This window comes from Salvelinus alpinus, chromosome 23 (genome assembly GCF_045679555.1).
Source record: "Salvelinus alpinus chromosome 23, SLU_Salpinus.1, whole genome shotgun sequence".
Taxonomy (NCBI): Eukaryota; Metazoa; Chordata; class Actinopteri; order Salmoniformes; family Salmonidae; genus Salvelinus; species Salvelinus alpinus.
The window spans coordinates 7,035,631-7,058,348 of NC_092108.1; the positions used below are offsets into that span (position 1 = coordinate 7,035,631).

General features: G+C 42.8%; 1 protein-coding gene across 1 annotated transcript; it reads right to left on the reverse strand.

Moving 5' to 3' along the window:
- Nucleotides 1–861: 861 nt before the first annotated feature.
- Nucleotides 862–22,178, reverse strand: LOC139550126 (myosin heavy chain, fast skeletal muscle-like). Its single transcript, XM_071360771.1, has 40 exons — nucleotides 22,160–22,178; nucleotides 21,800–22,027; nucleotides 21,321–21,467; nucleotides 20,928–21,084; nucleotides 20,518–20,545; nucleotides 18,482–18,590; nucleotides 18,265–18,357; nucleotides 18,070–18,130; nucleotides 17,673–17,771; nucleotides 15,754–15,857; nucleotides 15,239–15,377; nucleotides 14,845–14,963; nucleotides 14,524–14,673; nucleotides 14,259–14,429; nucleotides 13,754–14,057; nucleotides 13,193–13,257; nucleotides 13,012–13,099; nucleotides 12,784–12,901; nucleotides 12,345–12,468; nucleotides 11,754–11,890; nucleotides 11,136–11,391; nucleotides 10,663–10,905; nucleotides 10,142–10,318; nucleotides 9,902–10,047; nucleotides 9,624–9,714; nucleotides 8,921–9,310; nucleotides 8,673–8,799; nucleotides 8,345–8,463; nucleotides 8,007–8,203; nucleotides 7,727–7,910; nucleotides 7,425–7,590; nucleotides 6,488–6,612; nucleotides 6,008–6,316; nucleotides 5,582–5,785; nucleotides 5,347–5,472; nucleotides 5,028–5,198; nucleotides 4,629–4,733; nucleotides 4,336–4,431; nucleotides 1,271–1,402; nucleotides 862–999 (listed from the first exon to the last, which is right to left on the reverse strand). Exons 2-40 carry the CDS (start codon nucleotides 22,013–22,015, stop codon nucleotides 979–981), a joined length of 5,814 nt encoding a protein of 1,937 aa, XP_071216872.1. The 5' UTR covers nucleotides 22,016–22,027; nucleotides 22,160–22,178; the 3' UTR covers nucleotides 862–978.
- Between the last annotated feature and the right edge of the window lie 540 nt (nucleotides 22,179–22,718).

Sequence of the window (22,718 nt, forward strand, 5' to 3'; positions counted from 1 at the left end):
CACCCAGTGGAGACTCATTGAGGCCTGGTGACAGACGTCCCTCTGCTGGACGTGCCAGGTCTCGACGGGCTCTCCTGCCAGAAGTAATTGAGGCTGATTGTGGTTGGTGAGTAATCAAGGGGCTGATTGCTCACCAGCTGGGCAGAACATGTGGGTGGGTACTGGGGAAGAGAGGTTACTCCTGTATAGTTATGGGTAGTACCAGAGATAACGGAGGGAGTTGGGTTTTGTTCTCTATTGGATACAGCAGGAGCCCAGAGAACAGTATCCCGGAGGAGACCTTTTTGTTTAGTATTTAAATAAACACCCTTGAAACTGAGCTAATGCAATTCTGTCTGTATATGATATGTGTAAACGTCTTGAACAAACCCCCTGGTCTTCCACAGAAGGTATCTTAATTTTTAGTCAAGTATGACAATTGGGTAATTTTTCCACCACCACATTTACAGTATGTTTACGTAGTCTGATCACCAGTGATAATGTGTAATCCGGTCTGTTTCCTGAGAACTTTGTTCTGAGAATTTCACCATAATCTCCAGTGTTCCCTTTCAATTGCTACCATGGTTATGCATATGCTTCTCTCTTTATTTATTTTGTGAAATGTTTCAATCTGGGTCTTTCCATATACTGTAGGTCAATACCCCCCCAAGTGTAAAGGGTTCATTTGAGATTTTAGGCATCCATAGCTCAGTCTATACATTTCAGATTGGTTGCATTTCTCCAGACCCATCACTCATCTGTTTACCAAAATACGTGACATTTGTTGTTGGAATCCCAGAATACTTTAAGGTACAAAGTACAATATTTTTATGGTATGAAAAAACTGTTTGCTGAGTAATAAGTCCACCGTCACAAGGGGTATGTAGGCCTACATGTTTTTAATCAACAATCATTTTCACCATGAAAATCATATTTTATGCAACACAGGAAAATGATATAAGACATTTGTCTTGTTAATTCAGCAACTTCTTCTCTTGTTTATTCAGCAACTTCTTTGCCCTGTAAAAAAACAAAGAAAATTCCAAATCTGTATTCATGAGTGTGTATACACTTGGAAAGAGTATAATGGATCCAGCATTTAAGGCTCAGTGCCCAGCCTTAATCTTGTTGTTTTTTTGCCCTACATGAAATGTGCTTATTAGCAATCTGAAATACCTACATTTTAGTGAGTGTTAAAGGTCAATATTGATTTGAAGACTGAATCATAGGTGGTGTTGATGTGGTCATATCTGAGCATTTGTCAGATGTGGGCTTAGTAGCAGCTCTGTACCTTTCCAGTGCTGCGGGATTTGGCTCTGAGCTTGTTGACTTGAGTCTCAGCGATGTCAGCACGCTCCTCAGCCTCCTCCAGTTCATGCTGAACCTTCCGGAACTTAGACATGTGGCCGTTGGCTTGTTCCTCCTGTGTGAGGAACAGAGAGGGAGAGCACAACATCAGCATTCAAAGTTTGAAGCTTCAGGTAGAAAATTAATACGATTTTTTTATAAGTATTTTAAGTTTTTATTTTTATTTTTATATGACAAATTTAGGATTGCAAAGTATGTAGGGAGATAGATGATACAGTAGAGAAAGTGAGTGGTGGGACGGGGGATCAAACCACTAACTCCAGGGGCGTAAAGTGCCTAACTCCCTTGGATTTCGTCACATTTTATAGTCTTACAAATTATGATTCAAATGGATTGAAATGTTATTTTTTGTCAACAATTTACATAAAATACTCTGGAATGACAAACTGGATTCAATTTTTTTTTTTTACGAATGAAAAATAGAACAATGTGTTTGTCTATGGTGATTGCATGGCTGTGTGCTTTATTTTATACACCTGTCAGCAAGGGGTGTGGCTGAAATATTTGAAGGGGTGTCCACATACTTTTGCATGTGTATACATGTATATAAATATATATATATATAAGTACACCCGAGTCAATATAATTCTTTTTGGGTCAGTCTCTGAGAGCTTAACACACCTGGATCGTTCAATATTAGCCCATTATTACTTAAAAAATTCTTCATGCTCTGTCGATTTGGATGTTAATCACTGCTAGATAGATATATTTATGTCTCACCATAGACTTTCAAGCAGATTTAAGTCAAAACTGTAACTCGGCCAATCAGGAACATTCCCTGTCTTCCTGGTAAGCAAATCCAGTGTAGACTTGGCCTTGTGTTTTAGGTTATTGTCTTGCTGAAATGTGAATTAATCTCCTGGTGTCTGGTGAAAAGCAGACTGAACCAAGTTCTTCCTCTAGGATTTTGTCTTTGCCGAGCTCATGCTGTTTCCTGAAAAACTCCCCAGTCCTTGCCGATGACAAGCATACCCATAACATGATGCAGCCATCACCATGCTTGAAAATACTACGCTTTTGTGCGTTATTACTTTAGTGCCTTCCCAATGGGCAAAAACTGGTTGAATCAACATTATTTATACAACCAAAAAAACGCCATGACGTTGACTCAACATGGAAAACTGATTGTACTTGCAAAAAGTAATCAACGTAAGGGCTTTTTGTCTTTTTTTCAACCAAGATTTTACCTTAATTCATAGAAGTGGTGACATTTTTTGTTGATTTCACGTTGAATTCACGTTTAGTTGACAACTCAACCAAATATAAATCAAAATTAGACCAAGAAATATCTGTGCCCTGTGGGTTCTTGCAAACAGGATGCATGTTTTGGAATATTTTTATACTGGACAGACTTCCTTTTCATTCACTGTCATTTAGGTTAGTAGAAGATTAACTACAATGTTGCCGATCTATCCTCACTGTTCTCCTACCACAGCCATTAAAACTTCTTCGGGATAGCTCCCTTTTTTCCAATTTTTGCCTAAAATGACAAACCAAAATCTAACTGCCTGTAGCTCAGGCCCTGAAGCAAGGACTTGCATATTTTTGGTACCATTTGAAAGGAAGCACTCTGAAGTTTGTGGAAATGTGGTAGATCTGGTAGAAGAAAATACAAAGACAAAACCAACCTGTTTTTTTGAATTTTCTTTCTACCACCGTCTTTGAAACGCAACAGAAAGGTCCTAAATCTAGCCATCACTCTGGTTGTATTTCCGATGGTGTCCACAAGAGGGCAGCAGTGTATGTGCAAAGTTTCAGACTGATGACTTGAAGTATGAGCAAGCTACATGACATTTGTTGTGAAGTCACCCAGCCACATTTGGGCAAATCGTGAAGGACACATTTACATTTACATTACATTTTTCTGCAAGAAGATTGTCAAATCTGTATACTTGGACTTTGATTTAGCTTTTCCAGTATTTGTAGCCATATTGTAAGTTCAACATTTGCAAAACACCCAATTTCCATAACTCTCCATATTCTTGCAATTGTTGTCCAAAAGGAAATACTCCTGTAAACTCCTGTAAAGCCCAGCTCATTGGCTATCTAGCTAGCTTTGTTTGACCCTGATTGGTGCTTATTTGACAAAGTTAAAGTCAATCAAGTGAAGACGCCCGTGTCATTGGCGTGCCATGAAGGAGTCACTCTCTGACCAAATGTGGTGTCCTATAGGATATACTACACTCCTAATGATATAGTGAAGCCTGGTTATGTTCTAGGATCTCTGAGGGATAAATACGAACAAAATTTGACTGGTTGAAATAACGTTTAGGGTTCGATTTTCACAGATTCCTTTCTTTGCAAATTGAACGAGTAGAAATACAAAATCGATCGTGCCTATGGACCTTTTCAGGATATGAAAAATTATTTTATCTAACAAAACAACACTTAATGTTATCTCTGGGATCCTTGGGAGGTTAAATCAGGGCAAGATTTCAGAATGTAAGTACACATTTCACCTTATAGCTTTGAAAAAAAGTGTTTTGTTGTTAGGAGCTCTCCTCAAACAATAGCATGGCATTTTTTCGCAGTAATAGCTACTGTAAATTGGACAGTGCAGTTATATTAACAAGAATTTAAGCTTTCAGCTGATATAAGAATTATATGTACCGACATTTGTTGTTTCTCTAAAATCTGCAGTAATGACACACGGCGCTGCAAGTTTTAAACTCTGTAACTGTTTTAAAATCACCAATGCCCTCATGATAAAATTACTGATCGGTTTCCTTCCTCTCCGGCAACTCCGTTAGGAAGGACATCTGTATCTTTGTAGTGACTGGGTATATTGATACAATATTGAAAGCCTTATTAATAACTTCACCATGCTCAAAGGGATACTCAGCGTCAGCTTTCTTAATTTTACCAATCAGTGCCCTTCTTTGCGAGGCATTTGAAAAGCGTAAACTAAAATGTTGTAATGTCTACTAAGGAAGAAATATGTTTTTGAATGTATGCTTTCAGAGTATTTGACTAATTGAGGGTGCTCACCGCTTCCTCAGCCTGTCTCTTGTAGGCCTTCACTTTCATCTGCAGCTTATCTACCAGGTCCTGAAGTCTGCCAACGTTCTTCTTGTCCTCCTCTGTCTGTGGGACAAGATCAAAGAGTCAAAGTCCAGTAGCTTTATACACAAACCTGTCTGTGTTTGTGTCAACCCACTGGGCAAAGGCATCAATTCAACATCTATTTCACGTTGGTTTAACGTATTTTCATTGAAATGACGTGGAAACGATTTAACCAGTGTGCCCAGTGGGAAGTGTTTGAAGAAGGCGATTTCTCCTACCTGGTAAGTGAGCTCCTTGACTCTGCGCTCATACTTGCGGACTCCCTTGACTGCATCTGCACCTCTTCTCTGCTCAGCCTCCACCTCAGTCTCAAGCTCACGCACCTTGTATGGAAGAAATTAACGTAGGCATTTGTTTGAGGGGGTGAAATCAGACGTAACAAATATTTTGTAGAACAGAGGTATATTGTTCTACTCAGTCAAGGAGGCAAGATTGTTGTCTGTTCCTATTTACTTTTTACAATTTTCATTGAAGGGGTCTGTAGTGATAACAGCTTTTCATTATCTAGGTGGGTTATTGAGAGAAAGTCACTACACAATGGTCCTGTGTATGTTATCAAATACATTTCCAGAAATCAGTCTTTCAATCCAAACTAATCCACCCTGCTGTCAACTCACCCTGGACTCCAGTTTCTGGAGCTGCTTCTTGCCTCCCTTCATGGCCAGATTCTCAGCCTCATCCAGGCGGTGCTGCAGGTCCTTGACTGTGATCTCCAGGTTCTTCTTCATCCTCTCCAGGTGAGAGCTGGTGTCCTGCTCCTTCTTCAGCTCCTCAGCCATCATGGCCGCCTGGAATGGTAGTGTGTTTAATTTATGTACCAACTGGCACCAATCATAACGTCCCTCTGAGATCTTTGTTGTTGTAAACCAGCCCAGCTACCATTGGCCCTTGGTGACAAATCAAGTGGATGTAATTCAATAGATCATAAAGACTCACGTCAGTGATGGCCTTCTTGGCCTTCTCCTCTGCGTTTCTAGCCTCCTGGACGATGTCATCCACCTCTCCCTGCACTTGCACCAGGTCAGTCTCCAGCTTCTTCTTGGTGTTCAGAAGGCTGGTGTTCTGGAGGATGAAACAAAACCCTTTGTTTGAATCTCAAGAGAACTTACAAGTCACAAGGCAGACAAGGTATGCTTGGTTGAGTTGAATGAGAAATGGCTTAGAGCCGCACCTGGGAGTGCAGCAGTCCAACTCGCTCGCTGGCGTCTACCAGCTCAGTCTCAGCCACTTTGCGGCCTCTCTCAGTCTGCTCCAGAGCAACTCTCAGCTCCTCAATTTCAGCCACCATCAGACCGTTCCTGCGCTCCACCATGGCTGCCTGCTCCTTCATGTCCTCTGAGACACGGACAGCGTCATCAAGGTGCAATTGGGCATCCTGGGGTTCAACATGACATAGGTTCATTAGGACTTGTGGAGGTAGAGGCGATAGGATTGGTGATAGAACTGTTCATTGGTAAGAATTTCCCCAATATCCCTACCTTTCTACAGTATATTAGTCAACACTATTCAATTCCTCTGTTCTATTATTTTCTACAGATTAATAAATAAATCCCTCCCCATGTTCAGATGTTTGAGCCTGATGTCCCATTCGCTATACCTTGAGCAGTCCCTGGACGTTCCTCAGTTGTTTCTGGGCCTCAGCGGCCTGCCTGTTGGAGTGGCTCAGCTGAATCTCCATCTCGTTCAGGTCCCCCTCCATCTTCTTCTTCACCCTCAGGGCGTCATTCCTGCTCCTGACCTCAGAGTCCAGGGTGCTCTGCATGGAGTCAATCATCCTCTGGCTGTTCCTCTTGATCTGCTCCATCTCCTCGTCCTTCTCAGCGATCTTCCTGTCCACCTCACCCTTGATCTGGTTCAGCTCCAGCTGCACACGCAGAATCTTGGATTCCTCGTGCTCCAGTGTTCCCTGGACAAAGAGAAGCAGTCGGGTAAATTGTGTTCAACACATTTGGATGTGAATAACACGAGGAATTAAATATATATAACTACAATAAACACCATTACAGGGAGCATTGAACTGTAGCTGGCACTGGCTAGTGTTTCACTACTTGTCCCATCAAACAACGGCACTTTGTACCTCAGCCTCCTCCAGAGCGGTCTGGATCTCAGACTTCTCTGTCTCCACGGTCTTCTTGGCCTTCTCCAGCTCATGGATGCTCTTGCCAGTCTCTCCGATCTGCTCAGTCAGGTCAGAGATCTCCTCTGCACACACAAACACAGGAGCAGTTTAGACTTGGGAGATTTTCAGTAGATATCGCCAATGCACTGAAGCTGACATTGAGGGTGATTTCGTAAATTTTCTCTGGCTACCTACTCCGATTTCACAGCACTCTCATCTGAGTGTGCCAGAGCACAGCATAATTGATGAATTTATGAATGCTCAACACCCTTTGAATATGGTCAATGTCAGTAAATGTCTGCAAAAAAAGCGTAATTAAATTGTTGCCAACAGCACAGATACAGTCACCAACGCTCTGGATAACATGAAAACAGCCTAACCAGCTCTGTTAGGGCGAGTAAAATGGTCAGAGTGAGGTGTTCTCTCATTTGTGTCTGGAAGTAGCTAGCCAACGTTAGCCAGTTAGCTTGGGTGCTTGACTGCTGTTGTGAGGTCATAACGCTCGGATCAAACCTACTCGTCGGCCAGAGCGCGTCCGGTGTTCTAAACACTCCGAGAGCAAAACGCTATGAATTTACAAACGGACAATCTGACAACACGACAACACTCTGAATTTACGAATGCCCAGAGCGCACTCTGGCACTCCAGATGGAATTTACGAAAACACTTTCAATCATAATAATTAATTAATTAATCATCACTTCATACAGTCTTGCAAATCTAATTGCCCCGACTTCCTTGGGCTGTTCAAAGGAATACCGATTACAAGTTAAGTTTTATTTTTATTTTATACCGTTCTAAAATGGTGTAATAGAAATGTTGATGGTTACAGTTTCCTACATTTTCAAAACCCTAGTCAAACATGAGCCACGTAAAACTGCTGACAAATGCTCACGTTGCAGGTTCTTGTTCTCTCTCTTCAGAGTCTCCAGATGATCCAGAGCCTCCTCGTAGGAGTTCTTCATCTTGAAGAGTTCAGTGCTCATAGAGCGAGCCTCCTTCTGAGCTCCTTCCAGCTCAGCCTGACCCTCCTCATACTTCTGCTTCCACTCTGCCAGGACCTAGGGAAATCCATGGGATTTTCATTACTAGTAATTGATGAAGAGTTTTGAATCAGAAAAATGCTACAATTATACCACAACTGATCGTATAGCAGACAGAAAATGTCAACCTAGCGTGAGGTTTATTTATTTTCACCTTGTCAAAGTTCCTCTGCTTCTTGTCTAGGTTGGCGGCCATTGCGTTGGCTCTCTCAACGTCAATCATGAGGTCCTCCACCTCTCCCTGCAGCCTCTGCTTGGTCTTCTCCAGGGATGCGCACTTGGAGTTGGTCGCCTCAATGGTTTCCTCAGCGTCCTGCAGACGCTGGGCCAGCTTTTTCCTGTTGGACGACAGAGGGTGAAGGAATGTTACAATATATATGGACCCTCACCATCCACACGCTATATTTGTGTTTTTGCTGTTGCGTATGACTCACTTGGCCTCCTCCAGCTCCTCTGTGCGCTGGATGGCATCAGTTTCATACTTAGTCCTCCACTGAGCCACCTCACTGTTTGCTTTGGACATACCACGTTGCAGCTCTGCCTTGGCCTCCTGCTCCTCCTCAAACTGCTCTCTCAGGAGGTCACAGTCATGGCGGGCAGACTGGACACCGTGGGCCAGGGCGTTTTTAGCCTGTGAGAGAGAAAGAGAAAGACAAAGAGATATTAGAGAGATAGTAAAACAAATGCCAGTAGAAGTCTCTGAGGGTGGCGTAGTCACCGTCTATATGGCTATAAACTCTGTGGTCGGTAGTGTCCGTTTTGTGTCCCTTACCTTGACCTCCTCCTCAATCTGTCTCTTCAGCTCCTCCACCTGCTGGGTGAAGGCCTGTTTGCCTCTGGTCAGCTGAGACACCAGGGCTTCCTTCTCCTCCAGCTGGCGTCCAAACTCACCTGCAGGGATAGAGGGAAATCTCGTTAATGGGGTCTCTGACCTCCTAAGATTGAAAATGTATTTTTAGGTATCGTAGGGCAATGTTATGTGGTGAATATTATGCTAGAAACTATTGTGGACTGGACTATCAGGATTTATCCCCCAATATATGTTATTGTGTTTTACTGAAGGAAAGCATCAGTTTGTTGTTCATTGTTGATGATGGTACCGTTTTCTGTCAGGAGTCTGGCCCTCTGTCCGCTGATGTCGTTGACCTGGCGAACATTCTCATCATTCTTAGTCTTGAGCTCACTCAGCTGGTCCTCAAGAGTACGACACATCTTCTCCAGATTGCCCTGTTAGTGAAACATGTTCTATCATTACTTTATATATGGGACTCCTGTCACCTTCAGCTCTCTTGAATGGTAATGTAGATGACCCTCCTCCACACTGCTTGATCAAAACATCACTACTCACCTTAGCCTTGGCGACGGCCTCCATGTTGCTGGAGAGGTCATCAATCTCCATCTTGTACTCGCTCTTCTCCTTCTCCAGCTTCTGCTTGACACGCTGCAGGTTGTCGATCTGCTCCCCGAGCTCAGCCACACTGTCGGCCTGCTTCTTGCGCAGAGCGGCGGCTGTGGCCTCATGCTGCAGGGTGGACTCTTCAAGATCACGACGCAGCTTCTGGAACTCAGCCTCACGCTTCTTGTTCATATCAATCTGAGCAGCAGTGGCGCCTCCGGCCTCCTCCAGCCTCTCGCTGATCTCCTCAAGTTCCCTGGAGAGATCGGCCCTCTGCTTCTCAACCTTGGCCCTGGCAGCACGCTCAGCTTCAATTTCCTCCTCCAGCTCCTCAATACGGGCCTAGACCAGGGGGCAGGAGCAGGGGGGATGAACACTACAATGCAGTTGAAACAATTTAATGTGTTCATACTAAGCCAGTTCCAATAATATATTCAGTAGAAACTTTCCCATGCAGGAACCAAAACCACAACGGTAAAAACCACCATATTTACAATGGTAAGAAGCACCAGTAAGAAGCACAATCTTCCTTCCTACTGAGCCATCAGAAGCCACCAAGAAAAATGTGTGCTACCAGAATAATTGTTTTCAGGAAATGAAGGAAATGATTCAGGTGTGGGCTTTCCTGTACTGGAGCTCAGATCCTGTACTGTACCTGGAGTTCCTTGATCTTCTTCTGCAACTGAGCTCCCAGAGACTGTTCATCCTCAACCTTGCTGAGGAGCTGGCTGGTCTCAAACTCCTTTCTAAGAATCACAAACACGTAGATTGCAGAGTTTAGGTTCAATATTGTAAAGACAGAGTATCAAACCATTCAGTTTGCTGTTAAGAATCACATGCAAATGGTAATTCATAATTACAAGAATTAGTCAAGAACAACTATTATTTTAATCAATATAGCATGTGATACTGTCGTCATTTGTTTGTGTTTACTTCTTGATTTTCTCATCAGACTGCTGCTTGTCATTCTCCAGGTCCATTATGGACTCCTGGGCCAGTTTCAGATCTCCCTCCAGTTTTCTCTTGGATCTCTCAAGGTCCATACGGAGCTTCTTCTCTTGCTCCAGAGAACCCTCAAGCTAGAAGATAAAAACACATATTGTTCAAATCTTAACAACTAAAGGTAATATCATCTCACATACTATCATGGCTAAAATGTCAAACTCCTCTCACGTCGTCCACTTGCTGTTCCAGCTTGGTCTTGGCCTTGGTCAGAGTGTTGACTTTGTCCTCCTCTGCCTGCAGGTCGTCCAGTGTCTGCTGGTGGGCCTCTTGGAGGGCTTTCTTCTCCTTGGTCAGCTTGGCAACACTCTCATCCAAAGACGCCATCTCCTCTGTCAGGTTTTTAACCTGAAAACCGCCACAACAAAATTAGTCTTTGGGCTCTTTACCATAAAGGAGAGATTTAGTTTGATATATATTGCATTCAATTCATTTATATTAGAAATGTGTCAACAAGCACTGTACCACATATTCAACACTAGATAGAAGTGTACACCATGCCAGTGTACTGAATGGAATTCATAAACGAGGGGGGAACATGCAATGAGAGTGGGGTGTACTCCGCAACTGAAAATCAACTATTTTTCATTTTTCTTGCACCCACAATACGACTTGAATTTCATTTCTGTTTAGCTATATTTTGAGTTGATTATTGTTTGGTGGTTAGACTGTCTCTGGTAAAAACACGAGACCTTGTTTTCAGTGGCGTGCTTCTCCTTCTCCACTTTGGCTAGGGTGAGCTCCAGGTCATCAATGTCCTTCTTCAGCTCAGAGCACTCATCCTCCAGCTTCCTCTTCTTGGCAGTCAACTCAGCATTCATCTCCTCCTCATCCTCCTGCCTCTCAGTCATCTCTTTGAGTTTGGCCTCCAGCTGGATTTTGCTCTTGATGAGCCCCTCGCACCTTTCCTCAGCATCGTTCAGACTCTCACCTTCCTGGTTTCAGAACAGGAGAAAAAACTCAGAGGCCTCACTTTGTGTATCAAAATATAGACTTCATTTAGTCAGAGATCAGAGCAAATCAATATAAATTCATGAAATATATTTTTAACATGGGCTATAAAAATGTGGGAGTTAGCCACATACTTCAGTGTGTGCGTGTGTGTGTTTGTGTGTGTATTGATATGTGTGTAAATATGCTTTTATGAGGGTTGTTGGTCACTTACAGATGCGACTTGGAGAGCCAGGTCTGCCCTCTCCTGCACCAGGGACACTAACTTCTCCTCCAAATGCTTCTTGGTGGCCAGAGCCTTGGCCAGGTCTGTCTTCATCTTCTCATAGTTCTCCTTCATGTTGGCCAGCTCCTTCTCAGTCTCAGCGCTCTGCAGCAGGGGCTTGATCTTGAAGTACAACTTCATCCATGGCCAGGTTTTCACATTCATGAATGAGCGGATGTTGTACTGGATGGAGAAGATGGACTCTCTGGTCGACAGAAAGGATAGAGTGGCATGGTGAGTGACATGCTTAATAAAGCTACATTCTGGGAGTCAAAGAATAACAAATTGGAGCCCTGTGACACTTTTGGTATACAGTTGAGGAATTGGGCTCGAGAAATGTAACCAGGCATGATAATGGAAGGCTTTTCACTTTAAAATATTTACCAAACAAAAACCATTTAATTCAAAGATTAACAAACCAAACAACTCTATACACAAGTACAATCTTTACATAAACACATTCACAGGAAGAACTGTGCAGATACAAAGTTAGTTAACAGATAGAAACTAAAGGAGATTTTACTGTAACAAACTTCGAACTTTGCCAAGATGTCCACTATTTCTCACCTCCTCTCCATCATCTTGGAGAACTCTCTCCTCATGAGGAATCCACGGCTGAGAGCCTGGACCATGCCGACCAGAGCTGCTAGCTTCTCATCTCTCATCTCCTCCAGGACACCCAGCAGACCGGCTTTGAAGAACACCTGACACAGGTTAACATGGTCAATGGAACCACAGTCAGATGGTGACAGATATAAATGGTTGACTCCAAAGAGGGGAACAACACCACTAGTCTGATTTGAACAACATAAACTTATATAATCCTTACAAACAAACCATGGGATAGGTTGTTTATGAGTTGTTAGTTATTGTACAGTTGTAGATGAATAATGTCCACTGATATAGATAACTGCAGCCATACCACTCTAACACAATGCACATGATAATGAGTTGAGTTTCTCTGTTCTATACTTGTGACGTTTGAATATGATGGAAAAAAAAGGTACAATGTTTTTTCCACCTTTTCAATTAGTTAAATGAAGAAGAAAGAACAATATCATGGATATACCAACTGAAGCGATTTTGAAGGGTTAGGGTTTATATTATCATTGAAGTTGTGTTTTGTTGTCAGCCATGGCTGGGTTGTATTTGACTGACCTTGGTGTGTCCAAATTTATAATCCTCGTGATTTACATCAATGGACCCAAGCAGCTTCTCAGAAGCCTTCTTGTTGTCCATGAACTGGCCCTCTGGGATGACACTGGCATTCAGTACTTTATACCTGAATGAGAAGACATTTTTAACATGTATCAAGTTGTAACAGGTTGGACAAATTACGTGAAAGGTAAGCCTATTCTGATGATGGGAAAACCCTTGGTGCAAGAATGTCTGTGGTTGTGTGTGTGTGTGTGTGTGTGTGTGTGTGTGTGTGTGTGTGTGTGTGTGTGTGTGTGTGTGTGTGTGTGTGTGTGTGTGTGTGTGTGTGTGTGTGTGTGTGTGTGTGTGTGTGTGTGTGTGTGTGTGTGTGTGTGTGTGTGTGTGTGTGTGTGTGTGTGTGTGTGTGTGTGTGTGTGCATTAGTGTTTGTATGCATGTACCTCTGCTTGAAGTCAGCATAGATGATTCTGCTGGGGAAGCCCTTCCTGCAGATCCTGATACCTTCCAGAACACCATTACACCTGAGCTGGTGGATAACCAGGAAGTTCTCCATCAGACCTGGTAAAACAAACCAAGTCTCTTTTAATATTCATAAACAGGTTAAAGATTCAGATGGTTAAGGTTAGTGTACTGTACTGATAAGATGTCCTATTTAACTCAATATACACCTGGAGTCTTTGACTCGTTGGGGATCAGGCAGCGCACAAAGTGAGGATGAGTGCTCCTCAAGTTGGTCATCAGCTTGTGTAAGTTCTCCTGTAAGAGGGTTACAAACCATTTCCTCAGAAATCATTTATCATCGTCAAGGCTCCTTTTGAAGGACTGAATATACACATTTGAAAAGCTCACCCTGAACTGGGAGGACACAGTCTGCATGGATCCACCCTTCTTCTTGCCTCCCTTCTTGGCTTTATCTGTTATAATGAGGGGAAAAGCAAGAGATAATTAGAGAAGCACATTTCCTAGAGCGGGCAGAATAAATAGATGAATAATAAGATGTAAGATATCTAGAGTGGTGTTGTCTTCAGCAAGAACACTAATTATAAACCAGATCATGTCGGGATATCTTCACACTGATCTTAATGCAAATGGTACCGATGAGATCGTGTAAATTAACACATATTGTAGGAGAAAATTAACCCAGTGAATAACCCAGAGAAATTGTGATACGTTCAAAGACGAATACAATTTAATTTGTGACAACAACAGTTGTAGACCAACGGTGAAATGCTGACTTCCCTACAATTTAGAGAGAAACATATAGAAAAAAATAATAACATGTGGAAAAAATACACAATGAGTAACAATAACTTGGCTATAGATACACGGGGTACCAGTACGAGTCGATGTGCAGAGGTACCAGGTCATTGAGGTAGATATGTGATGCTAGATACGTGATGCTAGTCTTACCCTCAGGTGGGGCAGCAGGGTACAGGGTAGCCATCAGTTTGACTGAGGCCTTCCCGTACATCAGAAGAACTGATTCGTTCAGGGGGTCCTTGTTCTTATCCAGCCAGCCAGTGATGTTGTAGTCCACAGTGCCGGCGTAGTGTACGAGAGAGAAGTGGGCCTCTGGCTTGCCTTTGGCAGGCTTGGGCTTCTCAAACGCCTTGGTTTTGCCAAGATGCTGGTCGTTCAACTTGTTCTTGAAAGTAGTGTCTGAAGCCTTGGGGAACATGCACTCCTCTTCAAGGATGGAGAAGATGCCCAATGGCTTTACGAAAAGAGATTTATGAGACATTTATTCCTTTAGCAAACATGCTATTATAGGATTCTATTCCTTTAGGGTCACATATATGGAGACATATTAAGTTCTCAATCGTCAGATACGTTGTACCTCTGTGATAATATATCACACATCACTCGGTATGAGCTTTGCTGTTGTGGTCCATTATAATCCTCACAGACAGCTTACCTTCTCAATAAGCTCAATGCAGGCAGCCAAGTCCATGCCGAAGTCAATGAATTCCCAGACAATTCCCTCCTTCTTGTACTCCTCTTGCTCCAGGACGAACATGGTGTGGTTGAAAAACTGTTGCAGTTTCTCATTGGTGAAGTTGATGCACAGTTGCTCCATGCTGTTGTACTGTTGAAGGAATTTCAAAAGGGATCATTTCATCGTACAAGGCTGTAATCCCTCTCAATCACAACTAATTGTCTTGTTCTGGTCTCATACTCACATCAAAGATCTCAAACCCGGCAATGTCGAGCACACCGATATAGAACTGCCTTGGATTCTTGGTGTCCAACATCTCGTTGATACGGATGACCATCCACAAGAACATCCTCTCATAGATGGACTTGGCCAGAGCCATGACTGCATTATAAACCTGCAAAGATAATACCTCAAATTAATACATGAGATATTGACCATATCTAGCGATAAGGTGATAAGCGCTTGGAAAAACAACATTAGTCCTACTATTGAAAAAAAGACAATGTTCTCATCCCCAAAATAATTCCGGTGCTCAGAAAATGGTAGATGCTGTGTTTCACCTTACCTGAGCCACAGTCTGTCCCTTGGTCACATACTCGTTGCCAACCTTCACTCTGGGGTAGCACAGACACTTCAGCAACTCAGCTGAGTTCAGGCCCAGCAGGTAACCGATTTTATCAGCCACTGGAGAGAGAACCAACATCAACAGACTCAGGCACTCAAGATCGCTTGTTTCTGATGTTACACTGACAAATAGTTTGTCCAACTGTTTTGTGGGATTGGTTTTGATTTTCATCCTCATCCCTTGTTTCAAATCATTTTTGGAGGTTGGAATTTAGTCTCCATCATGTATCTCCTACCTGATTCTCATGTGGTACTGTCTGTCTTACCGTTTCTATTTCTATGTTGGGGAATGGGACTAACGCTTTACATGTTGTATATCTATGAGTGGGACTCACCCTCTGTGCCGTCTGGCTCGGCCTGCTCCTCACGCTGCTTCTGCTTGAATTTCAAGTTGCCATGATGCGTTACAGCTCCTGTCAGCTTGTAGATGGCCATCTTCTCATCATTAGTGAAGCCCAGGATTGTAATGGCCTCCTGGAATTAGAGAGGAAGTACAACAGTGATGAACTCAACAGTAGTTTGCTCAGTTACAGTACACTACAGTTCTGTGCTCACTCCAGAACAAACGGGATGGATAGAATTTACTGGCTTCTCTGTTCCACATGATTACTTTTGGCCAACAATATTATGTGGCAGCACAAAAGCAGTTTTACACAGTTCCACAGGACATGTAGTGCCACTCTCTTGTGGATGTCTTACTTTACCTAAAGGTGAAGTGTGGAGGCATGACGAGTGCCTTGAGACACATGTCTAACTAACTCAAAGGTGCCCAGCTGTCACCAAGTTAGAATTGCACAATGTTCCTACCCGTTCCATGTCTAGAGTTTGGTTAACCCTTTGTATAACTCACGTCTGTGGCATCCAGCTCTTCCTTGTCGTTGATGCTGGGCACAGTGATATGACCCTGGCTGATCATGGGGAAGTCGTAGGGGTTGGTGGTGAGGAGCGTCATTTCTGTGGACAACGGAGAACGGCTTCTCAGTTAAATCTCGTAGAATTCCACTGTCCTACCTTTACGGTATCTCTCCCTCCTTTACTCAGTAGATGGACTCAAGGATAAACTCAGCAAAAAAAGAAAAGTCCCTTTGTCAGGACTCTGTCTTTCAAAGATAATTCATAAAAATCCAAATTACTTCACAGATCTTCATTGTAAAGGGTTTAAACACTGTTTCCCATGCTTGTTCAATGAACCATAAACAATGAATGAACATGCACCTGTGGAACGGTCGTTATGACACTAACAGCTTACAGACGGTAGGCAATTAAGGTCACAGTTATGAAAACGTAGGACACTAAAGAGGCCTTTCTACTGACTCTGAAAAACACCAAAAGAAAGATGCCCAGGGTCCCTGCTCATCTGCGTGAATGTGACTTAGGCATGTTGCAAGGAGGCATGAGGACTGCAGATGTGGCCAGGGCAATAAATTGCAATGTCCGTACTGTGAGACGCCTAAGACAGCGCTACAGGGAGACAGGACGGACAGCTGATTGTCCTCGCAGTGGCAGACCACGTGTAACAACACCTGCACAGGATCGGTACATCCAAACAGCACACCTGCGGGACAGGTACAGGATGGCAACAACAACTGCCCGAGTTACACCAGGAACGCACAATCCCTCCATCAGTGCTCAGACTGTCCGCAATAGGCTGAGAGAGGTTGGACTGAGGGCTTGTAGGCCTGTTGTAAGGCAGGTCCTCACCAGACATCACCGGCAACAACGTCACCTATGGGCACAAACCCACCGTCGCTGGACCACACAGGACTGGCAAAAAGTGCTCTTCACTGCAGAGTCGCGGTTTTGTCTCACCAGGTGTAATGGTCGGATTCGCGTTTATCCTCGAAGGAATGAGCGTTACACCGAGGCCTGTGCTCTTGAGCGGGATCGATTTGGAGGTGGAGGGTCCGTCATGGTCTGGGGCGGTGTGTCACAGCATCATCGGACTGAGCTTGTTGTCATTCCAGGCAATCTCAATGCTGTACGTTACAGTGAAGACATCCTCCTCCCTAATGTGGTACCATTCCTGCAGGCTCATCCTGACATGACCTCCAGCATGACAATGCCACCAGCCATACTGCTCGTTCTGTGCTTGATTTCCTGCAAGACAGGAATGTCAGTGTTCGGCCATGGCCAGCAAAGAGCAATCCCATTGATCACGTCTGGGACCTTTTGGATCAGAGAGTGAGGGCTAAGGCCATTCCCCCCAGAAATGTCCGGGAGCTTGCAGATAACTTGGTGGAAGAGTGGGGTAACATCTCACAGCAAGAACTGTCAAATCTGGTGAAGTCCATGAGGAGGAGATGCACTGCAGTACTTAATGCAGCTGGTGGCCACACCAGATACTGACTGTTACTTTTTATTTTGACCCCCCCTTTGTTCAGGGACACATTATTCAATTTCTGTTAGTCACATGTCTCTAGATCTAGTTCAGTTTATGTCTCAGTTGTTGAATCTTGTTTTGTTCATACAAATATTTACACATAATAAACGCAGTTGACAGTCAGAGGACGTTTCTTTTTTTGCTGAGTTTATATGTAGTATATAATAAATAGCATCAAATGACTGGACTGAAGCTCCTAGAGTAGTGCATCACTTGATAGGTCTTTCCCATGAAAGATATATTAAGACCTGGCCCATGTCTAGATGCCTTGTTATCTTGGATGTACTCATTGTAATAATATTAATAGATGGACTATGATTATTCATTTTTTAATAAGTTCCACAGATGGAGGTGTGAATAATTTCACATCAACCTCTACTTTGCCTTACCAACTAGCTCAGGTTTGTGGCCTGTCATCAACTGGTAGAAGATGTGGTAGCCTCTCTCATCGGGCAGCTGGAAAGCCACTCTGGACTTCTCCAGCAGGTCTGAGAGACAAAGAGAGAGAGAGAGAGAGAGAGAGAGAGAGAGAGAGAGAGAGAGAGAGAGAGAGAGAGAGAGAGAGAGAGAGAGAGAGAGAGAGAGAGAGAGAGAAAGAGAGAGAGAGAGAGAGAGAGAGAGAGAGAGAGAGAGAGAGAGAGAGAGAGAGAGAGAGAGAGAGAGAGAGAGAGAGAGAGAGAGAGAGAGAGAGCGAGCGCATGAGAACATTACATTTGATGATATGATCTCCTAAAATATTCTGTGTGAATTAAAGAAAGCATTCAGAAACAATCAAAACCAACTCACAGGTCTCAATATCAGCTTTAGCCAGTTTGCCTGCTTGGAAGTGAATCCTGATGAATTTACCCTGTAGTAGAGCATGGGGTTTAGAAATATGTCTCCAAAATAATTCAAACATTTTACTTTGATAGACCACTTGAAATGTTAGTTTGTTGGACTGTTATAACTAGGTCACTTCCACAATATGTCCTTCAAACTTACAAAGCGAGACGAGTTGTCGTTCCTCACTGTCTTGGCATTACCATAAGACTCCAGCAGAGGGTTAGCTGCAATGATCTGATCCTCAAGAGACCCCTGATTGAGACAAACACAAGTTGCTTAGAAACTGGTTAACCCTTTCTTGAAAAAGGATTCACCGCTGGAAAAAAACGTTTACACAGCCCACCAAAATGAAATGTGTTAAAAAGGCAAAACCTACCTGCATTTTGCTGGGGTCTGCTTCCTTCTTGGCACCAGATACTGCGATGGTGGCGAAGTACTGGATGACACGCTTGGTGTTGACAGTCTTTCCTGCACCGGATTCTCCACTGGTTATTGTGACAGAGAAAGAGGGCTTTTAGTCACAGATGGTGTCAGATTGGCTTTCACTAAGAAATAGCGTTGAGAAATACACTGTTGACCTGTTTTCTAAGAGAAGTAAATAATTAACAAATATCCCCACTCATTGATGTATTATTGCACACAGCCTAATCCCAAATAATCCCAAATACATTAAAGCAGATGTGGTTGTTTTTTCTGAGGGGGGGGCGGAACATAAATGAAAATCATTTGTACACTGCAAGTTGACTGCAAGAAGCCCAAACAGATTTAACAAAAACATAATAATTTCAAACCTTGAATACATTGGGAAATGATCACATATGTCTCTCTATTTATGCGTGGTAATATTTGGAAAACATTTCCTAAATTATAATCACTTGGGCCTGATTTCCATTTATACATTTTTACAGCTTTTTATGTCCAACAATGATAATTCAATAAAATATACATTGTGTGTACGACACAGTAGGAACACTTGCTCTTTCCATGACATAGACTGACCAGGTGAATCCAGGTGAAAGCTATGATCCCTTATTGATGTCACCTGTTAAATCCATTTCAATCAGTGTAGATAAAGGGGAGGAGACGGGTTAAAGAAGGATTTTTAAGCCTTGAGACAATTGAGACATGGATTGTGTATGTGTGCTATTCAGAAGGTGAATGGGCAAGACAAAAGCTTTAAGTGCCTTTGAATGGGGTATGGTAGTAGGTGCCAGGCGCACCAGTTTGAGTGTGTTAACTGCAACGCTGATGGGATTTTCATGCTCAACAGTTTCCTGTGTGTATGTAGAATGTTCCACCACCCAAATGAAATCCAGCCAATTTGACACAACTGTGGGAAGCGTTGGAGTCAACAGGGGCCAGCGTCCTTGTGGAACGCTTTAGACACCTTGTTGAGTCCATGCCCCGACGAAGTGAGTCTGTTCTGAGGGCAAAAGGGGGGTGCAACTCAATATTAGGAAGGTGTTCCTAATGTTTTGTACACTCATTCTATATATATATATATATAATTTAATTTAATGTATTTTTTTCTGAGAAGAGACTTGAGGGGGCAAATAAAATGACCCACAAGCCACCAGTTGGGGAACCCAAATGACCCAACTAGTGCTGAGCGATACGTGCTTTTTGAGGTCGGTTCGGATTCAGTTTGTTTATTTAAAAAAATATCACAGTTTAGTTTTTTGGTGGTTTTAAGATTTGTTTTTAACATGAATTGCACGATGCATTATGTGGGTTGAATGCTGTAACAACACAAAATGCCCATTTCTGCTTATCACTTATATCACTTATTATGAACTGGGTGGTTCGAGCCATGAATTCTGATTGGCTGGCAGCCGTGGTATGTCAGACTGTATACCATGTGTATGACAAAACTACTCTTTTTACTGCTCTAATTACGTTGGTAACCAGTTTATAATAGCAATAATGCACCTCGGTGGTTTGTGGTATATGGCCAATATACCACGGCTAAGGGCTGTATCTCCCTACTACATCGCACAGTTTGGGCATGATCTGATTTATCTCTAGAGAAACTGTGCATTGAGCTCACAGAAAAAAAACGAATGAAATGGAATTCAAACAATTGAACTGACATTGTCAGGTAGCCTAGCAGTTAAGAGCATTGGGCCAGTAATAGAAAGATTGCTGGTTTGAATCCCCGAGCCGGCAAGGTGCAAAAATCTGTTGTTCTGCTCTTGAACAAGGCAGTTAACCCCCAGCAACTGCTCCCCGGGTGCCGATGATGTCGATTAAGACAGCCCCCCCCCCCACCTCTCTTATTCAGAGGGTTGGGTTAAATGCGGAAGACACATTTCTGTTGAATACATTCAGTTGTACAACTAACTAGCTATCCCCTTTCCCTAGTTTAAAAACCCCGCAGACATTTTGGTTAATCGCTCAGCACAAACAACTTACGTAATCAGGATGGACTGGTTCTCCTTATCTGGAACCCAAAAACATAATGCGTATTATACTCAGGCAACATTATGGGTATATCATGAATTTCATTTGGGAACATTTTCTATTCAAGGCAAATGAAATCCGATATTCAAGGCTAAATGTTCAAACCTACATGAGAAACAGTAGATTCCATCCATCCATCCATCCATCCATCCATCCATCCATCCATCCATCCATCCATCCATCCATCCATCCATCCATCCATCCATCCATTCATTCATTCATTCATTCATTCATTCATCCATCCATCCATCCATCCATTCATTCATTCATTCATCCATCCATCCATCCATTCATCCATCCATCCATCCATTCATCCATCCATCCATCCATCCATCCATCCATCCACCCATGAGAGCTCGTACCAATCATCATGAACTGAAAGGCGTTGTCAGAGACGGAGAAGATATGGGGTGGAGCCTCCATCCTCTTCTTCCCTCTGTAGGCGTTGACAACCTCTTCGTCGTACACAGGGAGCCACTTGTAGGGGTTCACCGTGGCACAGAAGAGCCCAGAGTAGGTCTGGATGAAAGGGATGAAATAAAATCGGATAAATGTACTTGTTTTCTTGTTGGTCTACTGAAGTGGTATGTTTTGGTTTATATCGTTCATGTATGTGTAGTACTGGAAGTGTGAATTTCTTATGGTCATGTATGTGTAGTACTGTATGTGTGTATTTCTTATGTTGATGTATGTGTAGTACTGTATGTGTGTATTTCTTATGTTGATGTATGTGTGTGTTTATGCAGGTTTCTTACATAGATCATCCATGCTGCATAACGCTCTTTGAGGTTATACAACACAGAGGCTTCATTCAGGTAGGTCATCATGGCCATGTCCTCAATCTTGTCGTACTTAGGGGGGTTCATCTGATAGATGTCTGCTTCTTTGAACTCTTTTCCTTCCTGAAACAGTCAGAAATCTACATGACACACAGATCAAACTGGACATGACTGTATGCGTTTTGCTCCTTAGTTCAAATGCGTACTGCCATTTAATCCAACTACTCTGTTATCACCCATTGACACACATGGATATTCTTGACTAATTATATCAACCATTCATTCCATTTTTAAAGGTTATATTCTGCTTACAAAAAACAAAGAAATACTTCTACATCTATCTTTTGTTACTGATTTCATATTGCCTATAGGCATTTTTTAAATTCATGTTAATGATTTTTCAAGAAAGAGTAATTGCACAACTTGAACTTGAATACTTTTCAGATCAGGCTTACCTCCTTACTGCCGTCAGGTTTTGTGACTGTCACAGTACACTTTCCATCGGCTCTGGCAGTGACCAAACCCTTTAGGTACAGCTCCACCTTGTCTGTCACATAGCAGGCGTTCTTTGAATCAAACGGCATGGCTTGTGCCTCCATCCTCTCCCTCTCAGGCTTACGAAGGTACAAGGCAGCCTTGCCATAGATCTGCATCTCCGCGTCCGTACTCATGGTGACGGATTACTACGAAACAGATTAAACAACAATCTAGAGTTACTCTGTGGTGCCTCCTCCACAGTCAACAGAGTTAGATCAGCGGTATCTCTCACAGAATATTTTCAACATTTTTATATGAAGACTCAAACAATGTCTCACCTTCGTTTTCCCCTCCTACAGATGAATTTCTACTTCTTGGAGGACCCTGTGAAACATTAGGGTGTTGTAAATTCTAAAGCCTTATCATTTAGCCCCCGAAAGGCTAGAAAACATTTTGAATGGCATCATTCAACTCAAATCATCATTACAGCCATGTCCAATTCAACTACAGGTGCAACTGGTAACTTTCATTTTCCTGGTTGGCAACTCACTTTCCTAGACATTCTGTCTCTGAAAACCCAGCTACATTCTAGAACACCCCCTCAATTTACAAACAAGTGCAGGAGCACCACTTTTGACTGTGAATTAAAGTGACAGATTTTAAGTATAACACCTTTAATGTAAAAATAATAATAATAAAAATAGTTTCAATCAACGCCACTTGATTGCATATTGTAAAATCTTATAAGAGACGTGCACAAAGAAAATGCAGAACTCGATTCAAACATTGCATTTAGCTACTACCTCAGATGCTGAGTGAATGTAGAAATCTAAGGAGGTAGAGAGAGAGTCTTACCACAGAGGAAGAAGGTATCTGACTTATGGATGCTGGGGCCTC

What these genes read in the sequence shown, in the direction of transcription:
- LOC139550126 (XM_071360771.1), bottom strand. Translation starts at nt 22,015, where the DNA reads ATGAGTACGGACGCGGAGATGCAGATCTATGGCAAGGCTGCCTTGTAC. An exon ending in AACCTGACGGCAGTAAGGAG is followed by an intron (nt 21,468 to 21,799) that starts GTAAGCCTGATC and finishes TGACTGTTTCAG; the next exon opens with GAAGGAAAAGAGTTCAAAGA. An exon ending in ATAAATTTGGACACACCAAG is followed by an intron (nt 11,891 to 12,344) that starts GTCAGTCAAATA and finishes AACCTGTGTCAG; the next exon opens with GTGTTCTTCAAAGCCGGTCT.